This window comes from Scyliorhinus canicula, chromosome 11, assembly GCF_902713615.1.
Source record: "Scyliorhinus canicula chromosome 11, sScyCan1.1, whole genome shotgun sequence".
Lineage (NCBI taxonomy): Eukaryota > Metazoa > Chordata > Chondrichthyes > Carcharhiniformes > Scyliorhinidae > Scyliorhinus > Scyliorhinus canicula.
Window position 1 is genome coordinate 96,605,596 of NC_052156.1, and position 22,887 is coordinate 96,628,482.

A 22,887-nucleotide genomic window follows, 5' to 3' on the forward strand; every position below is an offset into this window, starting at 1 on the left:
ATAAACCTGCACCTACGAGATTTGAACAGATCCAGGAGGCCCCAGCACTAACTCCTTCCCAGAACCTGACCAAATCTAGGAGGCCCCAGCATCAACCCCTTACCAGAACCTGACCAGATCCAGGAGGCCTCAGCTCGAACCCGTTCCCAGAACCTGACCAAATCCAGGAGGCCCCAGCTCTAACACGTTCCCAGAACCTGAACCGATTCAGGAGGCCCCAGCATTAATTTCTTCCCAGAACATGTCCAGATCAAAGAGGCCCCAGCACTAGCTCCTTCCCAGATCCTGATGAAATCCAGGAGGCACCAGCACTAACTCCATTCCAGATTCTGACCCGATCCAGGAGGCCCCAGCATTAACCCCTTCCCAGAACCTGACCAGATCATGCAGGTCCCAGAACTAACTTGTTTCCAAAAACTGAGCAGATCCAAGAGGCGCCAGCATTGACCCCTTCCCACAACCTGACCAGATTCAGGACGCCCCAGCACCAACTCCTTCCCAGAACCTGACCAGGTCCAGGAGGCCCCAGCACAAACTCCTTCCCAGAACTTGACCAGATCCAGGAAGCCCCAGTACCAACTCCTTCCCAGAACTTGACCAAATCCAAGAGGCCCCAGCATTAACCCCTTTCCAGAACATGACCAAATCCAGGAGGCCCCACTCTAACCTCTTCCCACAACCTGGCCTGATCCCGGAGGCCCTAGTATTGATCCCTTCCCAGAATCTGAGCAGATCCACGAAGCCCCAGCATTGACCCCATCCCAGAATCTGACCAGATCCAGGAGGCCCCAGCACCAACTCCTTCCCAGAATCTGACCAGATTCAGGAGGCCCCAGCACTAGCTCCTTCCCAGATCCTGACCAAATCCATGAAGCCCCAGCACTAACTCCGTCCCAGATCCTGACCCAATCCAGGAGGCCCCAGCATTAAACCCTTCCCAGAACCTGACCAGATCCAGGAGGCCCCAGCACTAACCCCTTCCCAGAACCTGGCCAGATCCAGGAGACCCCAGCATTGACCCCTTCCCAGAACCTGACCAGATTCAGGAGCCCCCAGCATCAACTCCTTCCCAGAACCTGACCAGACCCAGGAGGCTGCAGCACTAACTCCTTCCCAGAATCTGACCAGATCCAAGAGGCCCCAGCATGAATCCTTTTCCAGACCTTAATAGGTCCAGGAATTTACCATTCACCATGCCCAGACTTCTTGGTGCCTGCAATGACTTGCCTGCCAAGACGGGCTCTCCAAACTTGTTCCCATAATCAGAAGCTCCATTACTGGCCTCTATTGCCACCTCAAGGGGCCTCGCAAAGTTCCCAGGATAAATGAATGTCTGATCTTCCCAGGGTTGTGGGTAGCCTGAAAAACATAGAATAAATTTATCACACGAATCACTGGATACTGGGGAATCTGTGGTGGAAACAGTTGCTGTGGTCGGACTAAGCCAAGCCGACACTGGCACGCGAGAGCAAACCAATCAAAATGCTGACACAATGAGGTGCAGGGATTTAATGCTTAGGGGCACAAAGAGGTCAGCTTACAGATAGTGACAGACACAGAGTGGACTCAAACATGAAGTCAAATAGAGTACCTGGACAAAGAAGATTACCAAAGCAGTAGCCTGCAGTCCCAGCAATGGCATGTGCCCCTCGCCCTGTGCACTGGATGTCGCGGATACGACCCCCGGTTCCAGTGGTAGCACCACTGAAAGGAGCAACACCTGAAAGGGAGACAAAAACAGTTAATACTGAATAATAGCACAATATCCCATGCACCCAACACCGAGAACCACATCTCAACCTACACACCAAACATAGAATCATATCTCATTAACATGTCCAACATTAAGAATCACATCTCACTAACATGGGCAATACTGAGAATCAGATCTCACTGACATGCCAGACACCGAGAATCATATCTCACTAAAATGTCCGACATGGAAAATCACACCTCACTGACAAGTCCAAAATGAGAATCACATCTCACTAACATGCCAGACAAGGAGAACATCTCAATAACACGCCTGTCACGGAAAAGCACATCTCGCTGACAGGCCCAACACGGAGAACCAAGCCTCATAAACATGCCAGACACTGAGAATCACATCTCACTAACATGCCTGACACGGAGAACCAAGGCTCACGAACATGCCCGACGCTGAGAATCACATCTCTCTAACATGACCGACACGGAAAATCACATCTCACAAACATGCCAGACACTGAGAATCACATCTCACTAACACAAAAACAGTTAATACTGAATATCCCATGCACCCAACACCATGAATCACATCTCACTAACACGTTTAATACTAAAAATCAGATCTCACTGACAATCAGAATCACATCTCACTAACACGCCCGAAACTGGGAATCACATCTCAATAACACGCCTGTCACAGAAAAGCACATCTCGCTGACAGGCCCAAGCCTCGCGAACATGCCCGTGTCATGTGAGTGTCCTTTTAAGAAAGGTTTTTGTCTTGTCACATGGCTTCAGCTGGGCTGTAGAAACTACTGCAGAAAAACAAAACTTCAAATATGGTTTCATTTTTCACCTTTTCACTTGTACTTAACAGTACACATACATTTCAAAACATTAAAACAGGCAAACATTTCCAATAATAGTCCATTTTTAGTTCTTTGTTTTCCACCATCGAACCTGCTTCTCTTCATCACATTCGAGACAAAGCATTGACTAAAACATTTTCACGTCCTGCCACATGTATACGTTTTAAATGAAATGCCTGTAATAATAAACTCCATCAAAACAGTCTGGCTTATTTATTCCTGAATCTCTCCAAAATGTCAATGGATTCCGATCAGTATATATAATTGTTTCAGACGAATTGCTGGTAACATAAATGTTAAAATGTTGCAAAGTGAGCACCAAGCTCAAAGTCTCCTTTATAATTGTTGAATACTTCCTCTGGTGATCATTTAATCTTTTGGAAAAATACCCAATAGGCTCCTCTATTATTTCGTTGTCTTCTTGCAAGAACACAGCACCTACTACGCCCACATCAGGAACAGTGGTTAACACAGCCTTCAGGCCGTCAAATGCCTTTTGACACTCCGCCGTCCACTGAAATTTGCTACGTCCCTTCAGCAAGTCCATCCGTGGAGCAACCATGCTGCTAAGATTCGGCACAAATTTACAGTAAAAACTGCTCATGCCAAGAAATCTCATTATTTCCCTTCATGTCGAGGGTATTGGAAACTTCTCAATAACGTTTGTTTTCACATCCCGTGGGACCATTTATCCATGAACAATTGTATGGCCAAGGAACACGACTTGGGTTTTTCCAAACTCACTTTTGGTTAGGTACATCACCAAACCCACCTCCTGAAGTCGATCGATTAACTCCATCAGATGCTTCTTTCCACGTCTGACTAAAAATCACAGATCGTCAATGTACACTACCTTTCTATAGTCCATACACAATCGTTGGGTACCATCTGGTTTCAGTACCATCGCTATGGGTGAGCTCCACTGGCTGCAGCCCACTTCAATTTTGCCATTTTTAAGCATACTTTCAATTTCTTTTTGAACCGGTGCCAATTTTTGAGTGTTAAATCTATATGGATGTTGTTTAATTGGAACAGCATTTCCCACATCTACGTCACGTATAGCCATTTTAGTACTTATCATGTGAGTGTCCCTTTAAGAAAGGTTTTGTCTTATAGAACATAGAACATAGAACAGTACAGCACAGAACAGGCCCTTCGGCCCTCGATGTTGTGCCGAGCAATGATCACCCCACTTAAACCCACGTAACCCGTATACCCGTAACCCAACAATCCCCCCATTAACCTTACACTACGGGCAATTTATCATGGCCAATCCACCTAACCCGCACATCTTTGGACTGTGGGAGGAAACCGGAGCACCCGGAGGAAACCCATGCACACACGGGGAGGACGTGCAGACTCCACATAGACAGTGACCCAGCCGGGAATCGAACCTGGGACCCTGGAGCTGTGAAGCATTGATGCTAACCACCATGCTACCGTGACGTCAGTCATTTTCGTGGGTGGAGCTGAGCTGTGACTATGAGTTTTACTTTCGCTTTCACATTTGGCTGCTGTGGACTCAGACAGATAAGTGTTTTGGCCTGTCTCTCTATTTTCATTTTAAAGAGTTGCTCCAATAAAAAAAACCATTGATGATAGCTACCTGCTATTTTGGTAACTTAAAAGATATAGTTTGCTTTCCGAATGGTTTAAACCTGATGAGACAGGGTCAGAATCTCAGGAAAAGCCAATCTTATTCAAGTGACAATGCCACACCCATGAAAAGGGGTTTTTGGTTTATGGGAATTTGTTTTTTAACGAACAATACAGCACAGAAACAGGCCCTTCGGCCCTTTTAAGCCTGCGCCGACCATGGTACCTACCTAAACTAAAACCGTAGGCACTTGCGGAGCCCGTATCCTTCCATTCCCACCCTATTCAGAAATTTGTCTTGATGCCTCTTAAATGCTGCTATCGTACCTGCTCTCACCACTTCCATATATTTATTACCCTCTGTGTAAGAAACTTGCCTCGCACATCTACTCTAAACTTTTCCCCACGCACTTTTAACCTATGTCCCCTAGTACTTGACTCTCCTACCCTAGGAAAGACTATCCACTGTGTCCATGCCACTCATAATCTTGCAGACCTCGAACAGGTCGCTTCTCAACCTCCATCGTTCCAGTGAGAACAGACCGAGTTTATCTCACCTCTCATCATAGCTAATGCCCTTCTTAACAGGCAACATTCTAGTAAACCGCTTATGTACCCTCTCCAGAGCAGGGGCATTGAATTGGAACAGTTAAGGGGGAATTCATTAAGGGTTACACATAGATTTCTGTCACTGTGTGGGGTCTTTATGTTTGTAATTGATAAACATTCTTGCAGCGTGTGTTTAGACAATGTTAACTAAATTCTTAGAATAAAGCTTGTTTTTGATTAGAGTGTCTGGGAAGACTGTTGAATAACACATGAAGAGTAGGCTCTTGTGCTCACCCAAGCTCAATTCAACAAAAAAAGGTTCTCGGTCAGGTGAACTCCATAATAAAGTTTGGAATTTTCAAACCCTGGCTCACAACAAAATTGGTGGCTCGTGGGATAAAGGTCTAATATTTTGTGATTGGGTTGGCTTAGTGAACTTATAGACAGTGAGGGATGAGCATATTTGTGTTTGCTTTTCAGGTGTTGTATTCAAGTTTGAACTGGAAGTGTTTTGCGGACAATGGCTCTTTCAGACGCTCAAAGTTTTTTGGGGTGGAGAAGGTCACATGCAGTACCTGACAAACGGAGACTAAAATAAAGCTTTTAGATTTGGCAAAAACATTGCAGTTAACATTGCCTGACAAAATATGAAAAGAAAAGGTAATTGCGGCGGTAGCTGAGCATTTAAAATTGCCTAAGACACACAGTCAGAATCATTGGAAATGGCAAGAATTAATTATGGATCAAGCAGCTTGAATTCGAAATGAGGGCAAAAGAAGGAATAGCCCTAGCAGAACAAAATGCGAGAGAAAGGGAGGTACAGATCAGAGAAAAAGAAAAAGAGAAAGACTTTGAACTTCATAAACTGGCCATGAAATGTGAATGTCAGTTAAAATTGGCGGAGGTAAAGAGAAACGTTCAGTCTGCTGATAGTGATGAGGATAGTGAGCAAGAGAATCATAGTCGAAGGCTTGGTGGGGATCTATTTAAACATGTCTAAGCATTGCAAAGGTTTGATGAGAAGGATGTAGAAGCCTTTTTCATTTCTTTTGAGAAGGTGGTTAAACAGGCATGTGGGTATTACTGATTCAATCCAAGTCTGACCCCGACTAAACCTACACCAAGTCTGCCCATGCTGACCAAATTAAATTTGATGGTAATGCCACCGTCATCAGCTCCAGCATTGCTGCCAGCTGCTGCTGCCATGGCAACTATGAATCCTCTGACATAGACTCCACAGGTGTGGTCCGGCCGACAAAACCCCATGTCCGCGCCAGGTTCAATGGCCCTTGTCCCATCCTTGGGCTGGTTTAGCTCACTGGGCTAAATCGCTGGCTTTTGAAGCAGACCAAGCAGGCCAGCAGCACGGTTTGATTCCTGTACCAGCCTCCCAGGACAGGTGCCGGAATGTGGCGACTAGGGGCTTTTCACAGTAACTTCATTTGAAGCCTACTTGTGACAATAAGCGATTTTCATTTCATTTCATTTTTCCCCACGAACGCTCAACCTCAGCTCGTCCCCACACCCGCCTACAATGAGAGTGCGGTGAGCCAAAACACCCTGATTCAAGGGCCTCCCGGGGCAGCTTCAGCAGGTTCCAAGTTTGTTATCACTACACGAGGCGCTGAACAAAGGGAACTAGTTAGCTCGGACAATGACAGTGACGCAAGAAACTAACCTAGTGGCAGGACTGGAACATTACCACTCGCCCCATTACGCACGAAACAGGTTAAGGTTGAAGCGATCGAAACAACCGAAAACGGTGTAACAACCACAAAATCTCAATACGCCCGACATTGGATCCATGACTCGCAGATCCTGATAAAGTTGATAGATGATCCAAAGAACTCCCGCACCCTCAGAAGTTAACCACCTGGGAACAGCTACAGCGCTTACAGAATATTTACGGTCTCCAGCCATTAGATGGTGTACAGATGCTGTCTGTGATGGTTAATCCACGCGATAGCAAAATACTCTCAACGGAAGTTCGGTCAGCCCGAGACGACGATTTACAAAATCTGGAAGAGGGAGGGCAGGCAATTAAAGATTGGCTATTAAGAAAGGGGCTGTTTAGCACAGGGCTAAATCGCTGGCTTCGAAAGCAGACCAACGCAGGCCAGCAGCACGGTTCAATTCCCGTACCAGTCTCCCCGAACAGGCGCCGGAATGTGGCGACTAGGGGCTTTTCACAGTAACTTCATTTGAAGCCTACTTGTGACAATAAGCGATTTTCTTTTTTTTTTCAAGATTCAACCCACCTAAAACTGACTGGGGGAAAATAACATCCGGTGTTCAAAAACATTTGGAGGATCTCACAGACTATGAGGAAATGTTTAGAACAGTTTGGAAGGAGCATTCCGGAATGCAACTCCAGGTAAGGGAGAGGAATTGGGATGCGAGTACCCGAGGACCATTCAAAACCGCTTTTGTTGCTGGTTTGAGACCTGAATTGTCTGATGCCCTAAACATAGTTTTTCCTGACTGGGAGCTAGTGGATATTACCTTCAGGGCCTTAGTAGAACGATGCATTCAACTGGACCGTGGCTTGGAGGTTAAAGTCCGAGCTCTCCGTCCTAGCCCTCAGCCCCACGCAGCAGCCATTGCATGTAACGCAGAAACCCCAGCAAAAATTACTACTCCTGCTCCTCCAGTAACATCAACCCCGGCCCCTGTTCTTGCTCCGATAAAGGATTTCAGGAAAACGGGAAAATGTCATTTTTGTGGTAAAGACGGCCATTGGGCGAAATCATGTCTTTTCAGAATACATGGGAGCCAAGGACATGACTACAACCGGGACTCATACTACTGAGACCCGCCCCATGACTCATGCTACAGGGATCCGCCCCGAGACGCGCATCACCAGGCCTCGTACAGATATCAACATAGGCCACGCCCACTTTCACCACGAAGAGACAAACTCAATGACGATGACGCTTTTGTCGACAGGTTCACCAGATTAGCCCCATGACACAAGAGGGCGCTGCCCGACGCAGCAAAAAACTAACTTATCTCATTTTCAGTGTGTCTATTCACGTAGTGCTACACACTTTAATTGAGAACAGGAAGGATGGACTGTACATATTATTGAGAGTGGGAGACCAAAAAATAGAATTTCTTTTTGATACTGGAGCTGAATGAACCCATCTTCCCCAAAAATATGCTAACTTGGTTCCCTTAAATACAGGTGATTGAAGCTTATGCAACAGTGGGTGATCCATTAACCCTTCAAAAAATAGATTCCATGTTGCTTGAATTTGGCGCACATGGCCTCCATCTGGATAGGCCCAGTAACCCAAGCCCTTCTGGGCATGGATATACTAGCCCAATTAAATTGTTCCAAAAGTCACATGGTCCATCAGACACCTCAAAAAGAGCCAACTAGAGCACCACCCAATTTGGGCCAAGGACAAAAATGACTGTGGCCTATTAAACATAGAACCAGCATCCTTCACTGGAGTAAAACCACCATGTACCAAACAGTACCCCATTAACCCCTCCTCAATTGAGGAAATACTACCTGTAGTGAAGCAATTGGAAGACAGAGTAGTGGTGCGAGTTCATAGTTCGCCAAACAGTCTAGTGTGGCCTGTCGAGAAGGCTAATGGCACATGGCGCATGACTATTGACTATAGAAGGACCAACCAATACATTGCCAGAAAAGCTCCTTTGGAAGCCGATCCATCCACCATCTTTAATGCCTTAATACCAGACCTTCAATGCTTTTCAGTTATAGACAAGGCCAATGGCCTTTGATCAGTACCATTGGCAGAGGAGGTGCAACCATGGTTTGCTTTCACTATCAGACAACAACAATACACATGGACGCCATTGTAACGATTATTACTTATGTTTTACTTTTGATCAAATTCCTGACCAAGCTGTATTCATGTTATCTTGATCCTATAATGTATAAGAATCGCCTTCTTTTCTGTACTATCGCAGACTTGGGATGGACTCCGCAGTTTGTAATTGACTGCCTTCCCCGACTCCAAGTATCAGCCATTTTCTGCTAGCAGTTCTAATTAGTGAATAAAGTTCAGTTTTGCTTACCTAATGAATGCTGTTTGAATTTCTCCATCACAGTCAAGACGCGGGGAAAATATAGAATACAACATTTGGCGCTGCGAGAAAAAATCCAATATCCTGAAGTGAGCTTCCATGAGGGACTGAGAAAAAGTGATCAAAGCCATGACCGGAGTAAAGAGACAGACGCCGGCACAAGGTAAGATTGACCTTGGTCTCTCTCTCTCTCGGATCTGTGCTGCGACCCCTCATCCCTGACGGAAGTAACTAAACAGGTGACGGTTCTCGAATCTAAATTTGACTGTGAGTACATTTTTTTTGTGTAATTAGCAGCAGGTCAGGGACCTTGTTGATCTCGTTTTTCATCCGCATCAGATTTATACCGGCTGTCAATAAATTTGGGTCCGGGACCCTTTGATTAAGTTTTGGGGTCAGGGACCCTGTCAATAAGTTTTGGGGTCAGGGACCCTGTCAATAAGTTTTCGGGTCAGGGACCCTGTCAGTAATTTTTTGGGGTCAAGGACCCTCCAATTTGATTTGGTACCAGAAATTTTGTTTGAGCGTTTTTTTTTGCCTGGGGCACATTTTACTGACATTATGCGACAAACTTTAGACAAAACTAGCGGCAACTCCCCTCTATTTTTCATGTGTTTAGAAACCCCTTCTCAAGAACGTAATATTCGAAGATTAGCTGCAGCGCTGCTTTAAACAATAAATTAGGTAACGATATCTGGCCAGTAGGTAACACAGGGAACTTGGAACTTTGACAATAGCATTGATGCAGGAAAAAAAAGCAATCTGGAAAAAAAAAAATGCCGGTTTCAAATTGTTTAATTTTACAGTGGAAAGAAACAGTGCACTTAACGCAACGAACAATCACAATGAGTTGGAGAGATAAAGTCCGCAAAAGAGATATTAATGAGTGTGTGAATGGTAAAGCGAAAGATTGGAAGACTTTAAAATTGTAATGTGAACTTTGGGATAGAAAACAGTCAAAATGATGAAAAGCAATTCGGCAATAACAAATCTCCTGCCGGCAGAAAAGTAGGACTGGCCAATCAGATTATAGGAAAGGAGGATCCTCCCAGTTGCTCTGGCATGCCGATGTTCCCATATTCAAGCAATACGGAAGACGAGGAGAATTTGAACCCTGGACCCCACCCTCATTTTGCGCTCCCCGATTTTACAATTCCACTTTCCCAAGTCCTGACTCCCACTTCTGATCCCATTACCAATGAAACTCCTGCTAACGTATCCCCCTTAGCGACACGCACTCGGTCACAGACGCAAGCCGTAAATATCGAACAACCCTTCTCTACGGAAAACATGATAATTGACTAAAAGGTGTTGATTAAAAAAGATCCACAATAAGGAAATTATAGAAGTGAAGTTAATAAGTTACCAATTTAGAAGCATGCTGGCAATAATGACTAAAGTTTAACATTGCTTTTGAATGAAATTTAGATGATCAGATGATGTTAACTAACTACTGCTTGGAATGTTGTACTGGCCTTATTATGATAACAAGTGGTTCTTCTGAAGGACAACAAAATGCGTACTCAAATTGTTTTTAAACTAATGGCAAAACATTCATAATTCCTCTTGCAAATGTTCCCAAGCTTCCCAAAATGTTCCAAAGTTGTTCAGTTCACACTATATCAGTTTAAAAGAAAGTAACTTTACGAATAAGAGTAACTGAAATATGAATAAGTTTTTAGATTGCGTGAAAAGACGTAAATGGCATCACGCCAAGTTCTCCGCTCCTTAGATTCTGCAGGAAACATTAACCATTTCAGCAGACAGTTGGTCTTTTTTGAATTGACAAAAAAAAATACTTCTCAAAGAATAGCTAATGCCTCTAAAATTAATCAGTGCAAATTGACTTAAATGGAATAACACAGATAAAGTTTTCGAAAGAGAATGAAAAATTTTTGTTCAAAATTTGTCCGCAAGGACAAGGGCTGAATCCAAGAGAGAGAAAGAGAGACAGAGGAAGAGATTGAAGGAAAGAGAGCCAGCGACAAGAGACAGGAACTGTTAGAGATAGCGAAAGAGAGCGAGCCCGGGAGAGGCAGAGATGGAGAGGTAGGCAGATAAAGAGAAAGAGCAACAAGAGTTCCAAAGACAGACAGAGTTATGTAGAGAGGGAGAGAGATAGATAAGAGAGAGAGGGAAAGAATTCATATTTCATTTTTCAGACTTTGACTTTAAAAATTAAGTTTCAAGTTGTGATTATTTGAAAGAGGTAAAGAGATATCGATGCCAACATGGTCTTTGTTATTACCTGAAACCTTCGCGATAAAAGGTTCCCCTTAACTTTGTAAGGCGGGTGGCATAGAATCTTTACAGTGTCACCTTCGAGCTGTTAATTGGTTTGCATGGAGCGCGATTACTCCGTGATTTAAATTATAATCTCCTGCAGATGCGGATAACTCTGCTTAATAACACATAAACAGGGCAAAAAGCGTGCGGACCCTGCCATAAAACATCACACACGTAATTTCCTTAATCAATTGTTAAAATTGTAATCGGAGGACCATCTGGCATCAGACAAAGTGTGCAATGGGTAAAACTTTAGATACAACTTTTTAAAATAGCAGCGTACTGCAAACGCTGTGTGAACAACTAAAGACCTATCAACAGTAATAGAAGCTCAACAAGTGATTTAGGAAAATAATAGGGCGTCAACTGCTAAAAAGTTAGTTGCTCTATGGAGGGAATATTGTCCAAAATTGAAGGATGCTTCCTTGTTAGCCAGCTGACAAGATAAAGAATAAAAATTGAGTATAGAATTGACAGGTCTTGAAAACGGAATGCGCATATGGAAAAGAACCAAGTTAGGCTATCCACCTTGATTAGAAAGTTGCTGATTAGACACTGCAAATTCGGAGCGGTAATACAGTGCATTGATAATGGTATGTTTATAGAACTGTCTCAAATACGAGGTCACCAGCTGCAGAATTTAATAACTTCTGTGCCTGCGCCTGATTGCTCTGTGTTCTATGCTGGCAGCTAACTTTAACCCTGAGTACCACTGTTTAAAACACCCAATAGAGTCCAGATGAGAGAATATAGTGACCCAAGCCTTGATAACCGCATTACCATATCACCTATCCCGCAAGCCCAGCTTCGAAACTTTCCCCTATTCACTACTCCACAGTGGTGGTCGATTGATTTTGATCCCTCACACTTTTCACCTCCCTTAGATATTCCCAATCCACATGTCACTCTTTGCTACGATCATACAGTAACCTCGCCCGATTTGGAGAGCATTTACCAAGACAAAAGAAGGGTCTGCCTTTCTTGTCGATTTACCCCACAGCCTATGGCATCAGTCGAGACTTGTATCACCCCACGTGACCCTTTCTGTCAACGAAGGCTACAATGCCAAGTCCTTGGGATTTCTGGCAGATGCACTACGAGGACAAGCTGATCCTTTCCTTAATGATAGTCAAACCCATTTGTCCACATTGGCACACTGCACCATCATCATTCAACCCGATCTACAACTCCTGAACTACCCACAGATTTATGGGCAGCCTCCAAACACGAAGTTGGTCTCACTAATGTCCCTCCTGTTGTTATTAGAGTCAAACCTGATATGCCCTTGCCCTCTATTTCACAGTACCCTTTGCGTCCCGAGGCTGAAGAAGGAGTCTCGGTTATGATTCAATCGTTCCTTCAACAGGGAATTTTGATACCATGCCAATCGCCCTGTAATACCCCGATTCTTCCAGTTCCTAAGATAGGAAGACCATCCAAATAGCGTTTAGTCCAAGACCTCCGGCTTATTAATCAGATAGTTGAACCCTTACATCCCATTGTCCCAAATCCAGCGACAATCCTTAGCAATGTCCCACCGGAATCGACTATTTTTACCCTTGTTGATTTGCAACATGCCTTTTTTGCTATACCCCTCGCCCCTGAATCACAGTATTTGTTTGCCTTTACATTTAAGAAGACGCAATACACTTGGACTCGACTTCCACACGGTTTCATTCATTCTCCAACCCATTTCTCACAGGCATTGCACTCCCAGTTAGCGACATTAGCACCTCCTGGTGGCTCCACCATCATTCAATATGTTGATGACTTACTCCTTGCCAGCCCTGATTTCATCGCTAACCAGCGTGACACCTTTTTACCTGCTCATCCGTCTCCATTCATGGGAATATGTGATTCCGCCCGCTAAAGTTCATAAAGGCCAACGACAGGTCAAATTTTTGGATGTCCTAATTAGTGCTACTGATCGCTCCCTTACTCAAGAACGCATTACTCCTATACTGCAGACCCCATTTCCTACATCGCCCAAGCAGGTGCAAGCTTTTTTAGGATTAGTGAACTTTTGCAGACAATGGATTCCGAATGTTACTGTACATACTAAAGAATTAACTCCGTACTCCTTTCAAAATGCTCCTCTTAAGTTTGATCTACCTGATTCAGCAAAGCAATCTTTTATTACCCTGAAAAACGCCCTGGCTATCGCCCCAGCACACGACCTATGTATGACAGACCTTTTCACCCAAATTCTTACTGCTGTCCATTTGTTAGTCCAGGCAGCCTCTAATCTAACCCTTCACCAACCAGTACAAGTGCATACTTCACACTATCGTGGCTCTCCTAACGTCTCAGCAAACCCACCATCTGACTCAAGCGCGATTGAGCCGCTATGAGGTTTCACTATTGCAAAACCCCTACCTCTCGTTTCATTATTGTTCAACCTTAAATCCTGCTGTGTTCCTCGAATAGCCCCCCGATAACCTTGAAGACCCACCACACGATTGTTTACTTCGGAATCACTTCCTTACTGCACCTTGCCCGGATTTAACAGACAGGCCTATTGATAATCCAGATCTAATTTTTTATGTTGATGGCAGTTCTTCCATTTCCCCATTTCCCGTCCCACAGTCGAAATATGCCGTGGTAACCGACACCGACGTGCAGGAAGCAGCAGCCTTCCAGACCCCTGTCTCTGCACAAAAAGCCACGCTATTCGCCCTTACTCAAGCATGTATTTTAGCCACTGACAAAATTGCTAATGTTTACACTGATTCTAGGTATGCCTTTGGCGTGACCCATGATTTCGGCCGCCCTTTTGGGTTAAAAATCTCCTCGATGTTATTCAGCTTCCCCGTCAATTGGCAGTTATTAAATGTGTTGCGCACACGAAGGGTGACACGCCTGTTCAATTAGGAAATGCCCGTGCTGATTCAGCTGCTACAACTGCAGCTTCATCAACCTCTTTAATTGTTCCCAGTGGGGCTAATCAGGCTCTAAACCAGGTACCTGCATTACGGACGAAGGGCATGCCAGAGATAGCTGAAGTTCAAAATTTACAGAGGGACGCCTCTGATTCTGAGTGAACACTATGGAAGTCAATGTGGTGTTCGCACTCCTTGACACGAGACCTCTGGCTGACTCCAGTTGGTCAAGTTTGTATTCCGAATTCTTTATTGCTGTTACTTGTTAATTATTTGCATTCTTGTACCCATCTTGGTAAGGAGGGAGTGGTACAGCTACTCCTAAAAGCTTAGTGGCACCCAGATTTGAATACAGCAGCGCACACGCCGCTGGATCGATGCGTCATTTGCATGAAACATAATAAGAGTAAAGGTCCTCTGGGAACCACCCCCTAGCCAGATGATCCTTTTGCTTGTATACAGCTTGATTTTATTGAATTGCCAAAAGCACAGTGCTATAAATATTGTTTAGTAATAATCGATGTGTTTAGTAAATGGATTGAAGCATTCCCCACCACTAATTGTACGGCACATACAGTAGTAAAGTTGTTGTTAACAGAAGTCATTCCTTGTTTTGGGGTACCCAAAATGGTGAGCTCAGATAATGGACCACATTTTGTAGCTCGGATCAATACTGAATTGTGCAAAGCCCTTGTAATTAAACAGCAACTGCACTGCGAGTATCACCCGCAGGCAGCAGGAATTCTGGAAAGAGCCAACGGGACTTGAAAAGAAAAATTATCTAAATTAACTGAAGAAACTGGATTAAATTGGCTAAAAGTATTACCCTTGGCACTGTTTCACATGCGAGTGACTCCCCATTCGCGGACCGGACTGTCAGCTGCAGAGATAGTCTATGGTCGGCCAATGAGGACTCCCTGGGATGCCCATGAAAAACCCTAGAGGGAGTAGACCTCCATGTGATGGGGGAACAAATGCAGAACTATTGAATCAATTAACACTTCTTTGAAGTTTCTTCACTCACAGGTAAAACAGGTACATCTACCAGTAATGACAGGGACAGCCGTCCCTCGATATCCAGTGGTCAAACCCGGAGACCTCGTGTTGGTAAAAAAACTGGGACAGAAAGAAACTAGGACAACGCTGGAGCGGACCATTCCTCGTATTACTGACGACGCCAACTTCGGTCAAACTTGAAGGACGTTCAAGTTAGATACATCTATCCGATTGCAAGACGATAGTCTCCAACCCAGATGAGAACACAGGATGAAGATCTTCAGTATAATTTTTGGACTTTCTGGACTACTTAGCCTTGATGGCCACTCGGTAGTAAATAACGAACTAAACGAGACCTGCCTTCCAATACCTATTTACATATGTCATATCTTTACGCCGAAAAATTGAATATTAGCAAGTGTTGGGTTTGCACCCATATCCCTGTCCATTCAAGGGAAGGAATACCTCTCCAATCTCTCCCCCTTCATACCGCAGAAACAGTTGAATGGATTGTACGACAAAATCAAACAGGAATCAGGGGAGATAGGGGGAATATGAAAATATGGAGATCTGCTGGCTATGACATGACTAAATTTTCAGCTTCGTATCAACCTAACTATAATCATGCCTTAACTCCACCCTCCCTCACTGTCCACTCATATAATGTTCAAGGTTCCGTATGTTTTAATAAATCAGGGAAAGGAAAGTTAATGGGGCAAAGTAGGTGCAACCTACCAATACAATCCCCTGGATGACATCAGCTGATGATTTTACAGCCTATAATGGAACCTATTTCATATGCGGCACTAAAGCATATCCGTGGCTCCCCATTGATTGGACAGGGTCCTGCTTTTTGGGATATGTCATACCCCAAATGCATCACCGACCCATCCTTAAGCACTCCCCCTCGCGAGCAAAAAGAACAATTTCTAAAACGGAACGGGCAAGGCATGAACGAACTGATCTACATGGCCTCAGCATTGGAACATCTGGCAAACATAACTGCAACAGAAGCCAGGGACACTGGACAGGCACTGGCCGAGGTCTCAGCTGAGCTAGTGGCTGTCCGGACCGTGGCATTACAGAATCGACTGGCTTTGGATTATCTGTTAGCCTCGCAGGGAGGAATGTGCGCTATCATAGGCCAAGAGTGCTGTACTTACATTCCAGATGGCTCTGAAAATATCACTGACCTGGCCGACCATATTAAGAAACAGGCTGCTCAAATTCAGGAAATTGGCAGTGAATTTCACGACTATAACCCGCCGGGTTGGCTAGGGTGGTTGGGTCATGGATTATTTGACTGGATCTTTAAGGCCTTTTTTCTACTTCTACTAATGCTATTAGGGATAGGATTGCTTCCTGCTTGTGTAAATGCATTTTCAAACGAATCATGGATATACCTATTTAGCTAGTTGTCATGATATGACAAAAGGGGGGAGTGTAGTATTGTGTGAAGCAAATAATGGCATGATGGGAAAACTAGTCAAGTCTTCTTGGTACAAGTGAATTTAAACTGATTTTCATATAACCTAAGGCCCAGAATACAGAGACAGCCGAGGTCAGCATGTCTTGGGAACTGGGTGACTCTGAGAGTCTAGATAAGGCTTGGAGCTAGTAGTCTTAATACATAACAAGCTGAACAACTGTCTCCTTCTGTATGTAAACAACTTCTTCCCTTTCTTAAAACAAAGACAAGATAATGATATGAAACTCAAGTCCCCTAACGGTCCGCAAGGTGACGCCATTGTAACGATTATTACTTATGTTTTACTTTTGATCAAATTCCTGACCAAGCTGTATTCATGTTATCTTGATCCTATAATGTATAAGAATCGCCTTCTTTTCTGTACTATCGCAGACTTGGGATGGACTCCGCAGTTTGTAATTGACTGCCTTCCCCGACTCCAAGTATCAGCCATTTTCTGCTAGCAGTTCTAATTAGTGAATAAAGTTCAGTTTTGCTTACCTAATGAATGCTGTTTGAATTTCTCCATCACAGTCAAGACGCGGGGAAAATATAGAATACAACAGGTCTGCACATGCGCGGAATCATGCTGTGCCGGAGAATTCGGCGGCCACCCGCCGATTCTCCGGCCCGGCGGGGGAGCGGAGAATCCCACCCCATATGTTTAATCAACTTTGGTTATTGAGCATGGAATGCAGGATACAGTAAATGTAAATATTATTTGGATGTGAGTAACAGTAAAATGTGCATTCATGACACAAGCCAGGTAGTGGTCTGTGGACATGAAGGGAATCCCATCGATTTTAAAGCACCACCTAATTACACCAATGGGACAACTTTAACAGAACATTGGTACCCACCAGCGGTTGCCCAATATTCTACCTATAATGGCATACCCTTGGCTCCCAAGGAGCTGGAGAGGAGCGTGCTATTTAGGATTTATTGTTCCCTTCATCTGCCATTCCCTTTCCTTTTCCCTCGCAGATGCTATAAATGCAGACTCAAAACATGGACATCTCACCCCACAGTTTGAGACCTACCACTATCATCAAAAGGTTGAAACATGAGATCACAGGAGCTGAGAAATTATTTTCTGTTCTCATCCCTGCCTATGGCGTCACCGTATTCACCAGAGAATACATTAAATTGGCTGCAGCCTTAGAAAAAATAGCCAATGACACTGCCTGAACCCATTTCAGCCGAGATGCTAGCCATTCGAACTGTGGCTTTACAGAATCGGATGGCACTTGACTATTTGCGAGCCTAAAAAGATGGCACCTGTGCCCTGATTGGTGCAGAGTGTTGCACCTACATCCCAGATAATTCAGAAGAGATGTCAGCACATGTTCAAGAAGAAGTTAGGAAACTTTACCAACCCTATGACAACACTCTTTGGGGATGGCTCTCTGGATGGGTGGGTGCCATAGGAATTTCCATCATTCAGGGACTTCTCTTCTTTTTCATATTTGGGTTTGTCATTTACATAGTGGTCTTGCTGATCAGATGCAGTGGCCAATGTATGGCTACCCATAATACCTCACCAATCAAAGTGGTTTATAGCTGCACTACCAGCCCATGACATTGAACAAGGCTCATTATTATTGCATTATTACCCAATTATTACTGAATCATATAATCAACTTCCATTATTACTGAATTGTTATTGCACTATATAATCACTTTTTTGAATAAAATATTTCCAGAATGCTTCCGTGCTTACTTCTATCCTGTCGCATTTCTTCCTTATTTCTCTTTCATTACTTTGATTCATCATATTAATCTTCAGAAGAATCAAAAGGGGGAACTGAGTTAATCCAGATCATACACTTCAATTTCTGTAATTTCTTAGGTTTCACATTTTGCAAGTTACTTGAGGCTGCAAGGTCAATGACGTCAACTAGCTAAAAGACCCCATTTTATGGTTAAAAACTGGGCAGTTATGTTATCCAGTACAAGTAGTCCGGTTTCTATAATAACAGCCAGTCTAGGTCTGATAATTTCTTAACGAAAACTATGTTTTTCTACTTAAATTGGCAAGCGATGGAATGGGAAATTGGCACCAATATATTTAAATACATATATCTCTTAAATTGACTGACAGTTTGGCCGAATTGAGTGAATTATAACTTAGTTAAAGCCAATCAGAAGTAAAAAGGAGGCCAGACCTGAAGATAATAATCTCCTTCAGAATCACTTACCGGGATGGAAAAACCCATTCCGGAATCACCCTATCTATATTTCTGAAACCTATTTCTTTGCTGCTTGCTTTTGCTAATCAGCATCTTTCTTTTATTTAAATCACTTAGTTATGTTATCCTGTGTATCATGATTTGAAGAATTACCACGCTATGTAACTGGATGAAAACTCAACTACTGTATTCGCTAAAGACAATCAATCTGACTAGCTTGCTGCAGGGCTAGTCGGAACTTCCAGATATTGTTTGAAAATAAGTTATCAGAGGCACAGTTGACAAATAAAGTACAAGTGAACTTTGCCAAAAAGCACAGGCTGGACCTCTGTTCATTGGGAACTGAGGAAGTAAGGCTGAGGAAACAAGGTTCAGACAGGGCGCTGGAGGGATACAAGATAGCCAGGAGGGAACTGAAGAAAGGGATTCGGAGAGCTGAGAGGGCATGAAAAATCTTTGGCGGGTAGGATCAAGGAAAACCCCAAGGCCTTTTAAGGCTTTTCACAGTAACTTCATACTTGTGACAATGAGAGCTTATTATTATTAACATATGTGAGAAATATGAGAATAACTAGAGCGAGGGTATGTCCGATCAAGGACAGTAGCGGGAGATTGTGCATCGAGTCTGAAGAGATAGGAGAGGTCTTGAACGAGTACTTTTCTTCAGTATTTACGAATGAGAGGGGCCATATTGTTGGAGAGGACAGTGTGAAACAGACTGGTAAGCTCGAGGAGGTACTTGTTAGGAAGAAAGATGTGTTGGGCATTTTGAAAAACTTGAGGATAGACAAATCACCGGGCCTGACGGGATATATCCAAGGATTCTATGGGAAGCAAGAGATGAAATTGCAGAACGTTGGCAATGATCTTTTCGTCCTCACTGTCAACAGGGGTGGTACCAGGGGATTGGAGAGTGGCGAATGTCGTGCCCCTGTTCAAAAAAGGGAACAGGGATAACTCTGCGAATTACAGGCCAGTTAGTCTTACTTCGGTGGTAGGCAAAGTAATGGAAAGTGTACTGAGGGATAGAATTTCTGAGCATCTGGAAAGACACTGCTTGATTAGGGATAGTCAGCACGGATTTGAGAGGGGTAGGTCTTGCCTCACAAGTCTTATTGAATTCTTTGAGGAGGTGACCAAGCACGTGGATGAAGGTAAAGCAGTGGATGTACTGTACATGGATTTCAGTAAGGTATTTGATAAGGTTCCCCATGCTAGGCTTATGCAGAAAGTAAGGAGGCATGGGATAGTGGGGAATTTGGCCAGTTGGATAACGAACTGGCTAACCGATAGAAGTCAGAGAGTGGTGGTGGATGGCAAATATTCAGCCTGGAGCCCAGTTACCAGTGGCGTAATGCAAGGATCAGTTCTGGGTCCTCTGCTGTTTGTGATTTTCATTAATGACTTGGATGAGGGAGTTGAAGGGTGGGTCAGTAAATTTGCAGACGATATGCAGATTGGTGGAGTTGTGGATAGTGAGGAGCGTTGTTGTCGGCTTCAAAGAGACATAGATAGGATGCAGAGCTGGGCTGAGAAGTGGCAGATGGAGTTTAACCCTGAAAAGTGTGAAGTTGTCCATTTTGGGAGGACAAATATGAATGCGGAATACAGGGTTGACGGTAGGGTTCTTGGCAATGTGGAGGAGCCGAGAGATCTTGGGGTCTATGTTCATAGATCTTTGAAAGTTGCCACTCAAGTGGATAGAGCTGGGAAGAAGGCCTATGGTGTGCTAGCGTTCATTAGCAGAGGGATTGAATTTAAGAGCCGTGAGGTGATGATGCAGCTGTACAAAACCTTGATACGGCCACATTTGGAGGACTGTGTGCAGTTCTGGTCACCTCATTTTAGGAAGGATTTGGAAGCTTTGGAAAAGGTGCAAAGGAGATTTACCAGGATGTTGCCTGGCATGGAGAGTAGGTCTCACAAGGAAAGGTTGAGGGTGCTAGGCCTTTTCTCATTAGAATGGAGAAGGATGAGGGGCGACTTGATATAGGTTTATAAGATGATCAGGGGAATAGATAGAGTAGACAGTCAGAGACGTTTTCCTCAGGTGGAACAAACCATTACAAGGGGACATAAATTTAAGGTGAATGGTGGAAGATATAGGGGGGGATGTCAGAGGTAGGTTCTTTACCCAGAGAGTAGTGGGGGCATGGAATGCACTGCCTGTGGAAGTAGTTGAGTCGGAAACATTAGGGACCTTCAAGCGGCTATTGGATAGGTACATGGATTACGGTAGAATGCTGGGGTGTAGATTGATTTGTTCTTAATCTAGGACAAAAGTTAGGCACAATATAGTGGGCCGGAGGGCATGTTCTGTGCTGTATTTTCTATGTTCTATGCTCTATTTATGGAATAACAGATATCCAGATCCACAGATCCATCTTGGAGCTAGTGAAGTGTTTGCACCACTATCAGAGGATGTATTCATCTGAGGTGCCTATGAACTAGTGCTTGACGCCTACAGACAAAGGTTTAAGGAAAATCCCTGGTCAAACATACATGCAGCTTGAAAGGATCAAACAGACTAATTTTGATGGATGGATAAGGGCTTTGAAAATAGACCAAACGTATCAAGCTCTTGAGAAATGATAATTTTGGAGTAGTATAAAAAGTCTCTCTCTTTTTCCCTGATCTGAATCTCCCTTTCTCTCGCATTTTGTTCTGCTTGGGCTATTCTTTCTTTTGCCCTCAGTTCGAATTCATGCTGCTTTAATTCTTTTTCATGTTCAAGCTGCTTGATCTGCAATTGAATTCTTGCCATTTCCAATGATTCTGACTGTGTCTCAGGCAATTTTAACTGCAATGTTTTTGCCAAATCCAAAAGCCTTTTTTTAGTTTCCGTTTGTAAGGTACTGTATGTGACCTTCTCCACCCCAAAAAAATTCTGAGCTTCTGAAAGAGCAATTGTCCACAAAACTCTCCCAGTTTAAACTTGAATATAACACTTGAAAAGCAAAAACAAATATGCTCACCCCTCACTGTCTATATGTTCACTAAGCCAATCCAATCACGGAAGATAGACTATCGTCCTGAATGAGCCTCCAATTTTGTTGTGGGCCAGTGTTTAAAACATCCAAAGTATATTATGGAGATGCCGACGTTGGACTGGGGTGAGCACAGTAGGAAGTCTTACAACACCAGGTTAAAGTCCAACAGGTTTTTTCAAATCACTAGCTTTCGGAGCACTGCTCCTTCCTCAGGTGAATGAAGAGGTATGTTCAAAACATTCCTCTTCATTCACCTGAGGAAGGAGCAGTGCTCCGAAAGCTAGTTTTGAAACAAACCTGTTGGACTTTAACCTGGTGTTGTAAGGCTTCTTACTATATAAAAGCAAACAGCAAGTATTTTGATAAATTACAAACATAAAGACCTCACACAGCTACAGTAATCTAGGGGCAGCAGGGTAGCATGGTGGTTAGAGCAGGGTAGCATGGTGGTTAGCATAAATGCTTCACAGCTCCAGGGTCCCAGGTTCGATTCCCGGCTGGGTCACTGTCTGTGTGGAGTCTGCACGTCCTCCCCCTGTGTGCGTGGGTTTCCTCCGGGTGCTCCGGTTTCCTCCCACAGTCCAAAGATGTGCGGGTTAGGTGGATTGGCCATGCTAAATTGCCCGCAGTGTCCTAATAAAAGTAAGGTTAAGGGAGGGGGTTGTTGGGTTACGGGTATAGGGCGGATACGTGGGTTTGAGTAGGGTGATCATGGCTCGGCACAACATTGAGGGCCGAAGGGCCTGTTCTGTGCTGTACTGTTCTATGTTCTATGTTCTATGTGTAACACTTAATGATTTTCTCCTTAACTGTTCCAGTTCAAACATAAAATCCCAGAAACCAAAAGCCCCCTTTTAAGGACGTGGTCCAACACTCTGTATTCTCACTTGACTAAGACTGACTTTTCCTGAGATTCTTTTTCAAAATTTAGAATACCCATTTTTTTTTTCCAATTAAGGGGCAATTTACCGTGGCCAATCCACCTACTCTGCACATTTTTGGGTTGTGGGGGTGAAACCCACGCAGACACGGGGAGAATGTGCAAACTCCACACGGACATTGACCCAGAGCCGGGATCGAACCTGGGACCTCAGCGCCGTGAGGCAGCTGTGCTACCACTAGGCCACCGTGCTACCCTTTTCCTGAGATTCTGATCCCCTCTCATCAGCAGGTTTAAAGCATTCCAGAAAGCAAACTATGTCTTTTAAGTTACCAAAACAGCAGGTAGCTATAATCAATGTTTTTTTTCTTTGAACAACTCGTTAAAATGAAAATAGAGAAACAGGCCAAAACATCTCA

General features: G+C 44.0%; 1 protein-coding gene across 1 annotated transcript in view; it reads right to left on the reverse strand.

Annotated features, from left to right (window-relative positions):
- Nucleotides 1-22,887, reverse strand: part of pfas (phosphoribosylformylglycinamidine synthase) — a 308,371-nt gene that overhangs the window by 147,892 nt on the left and 137,592 nt on the right. The window contains exons 8-9 of the mRNA XM_038812199.1: nucleotides 1,592-1,720; nucleotides 1,228-1,359 (exon numbers count right to left, since the gene is read on the reverse strand). Coding sequence (XP_038668127.1) covers nucleotides 1,228-1,359; nucleotides 1,592-1,720 — 261 coding nt within the window. The remainder of the gene's footprint in view (nucleotides 1-1,227; nucleotides 1,360-1,591; nucleotides 1,721-22,887) is intronic.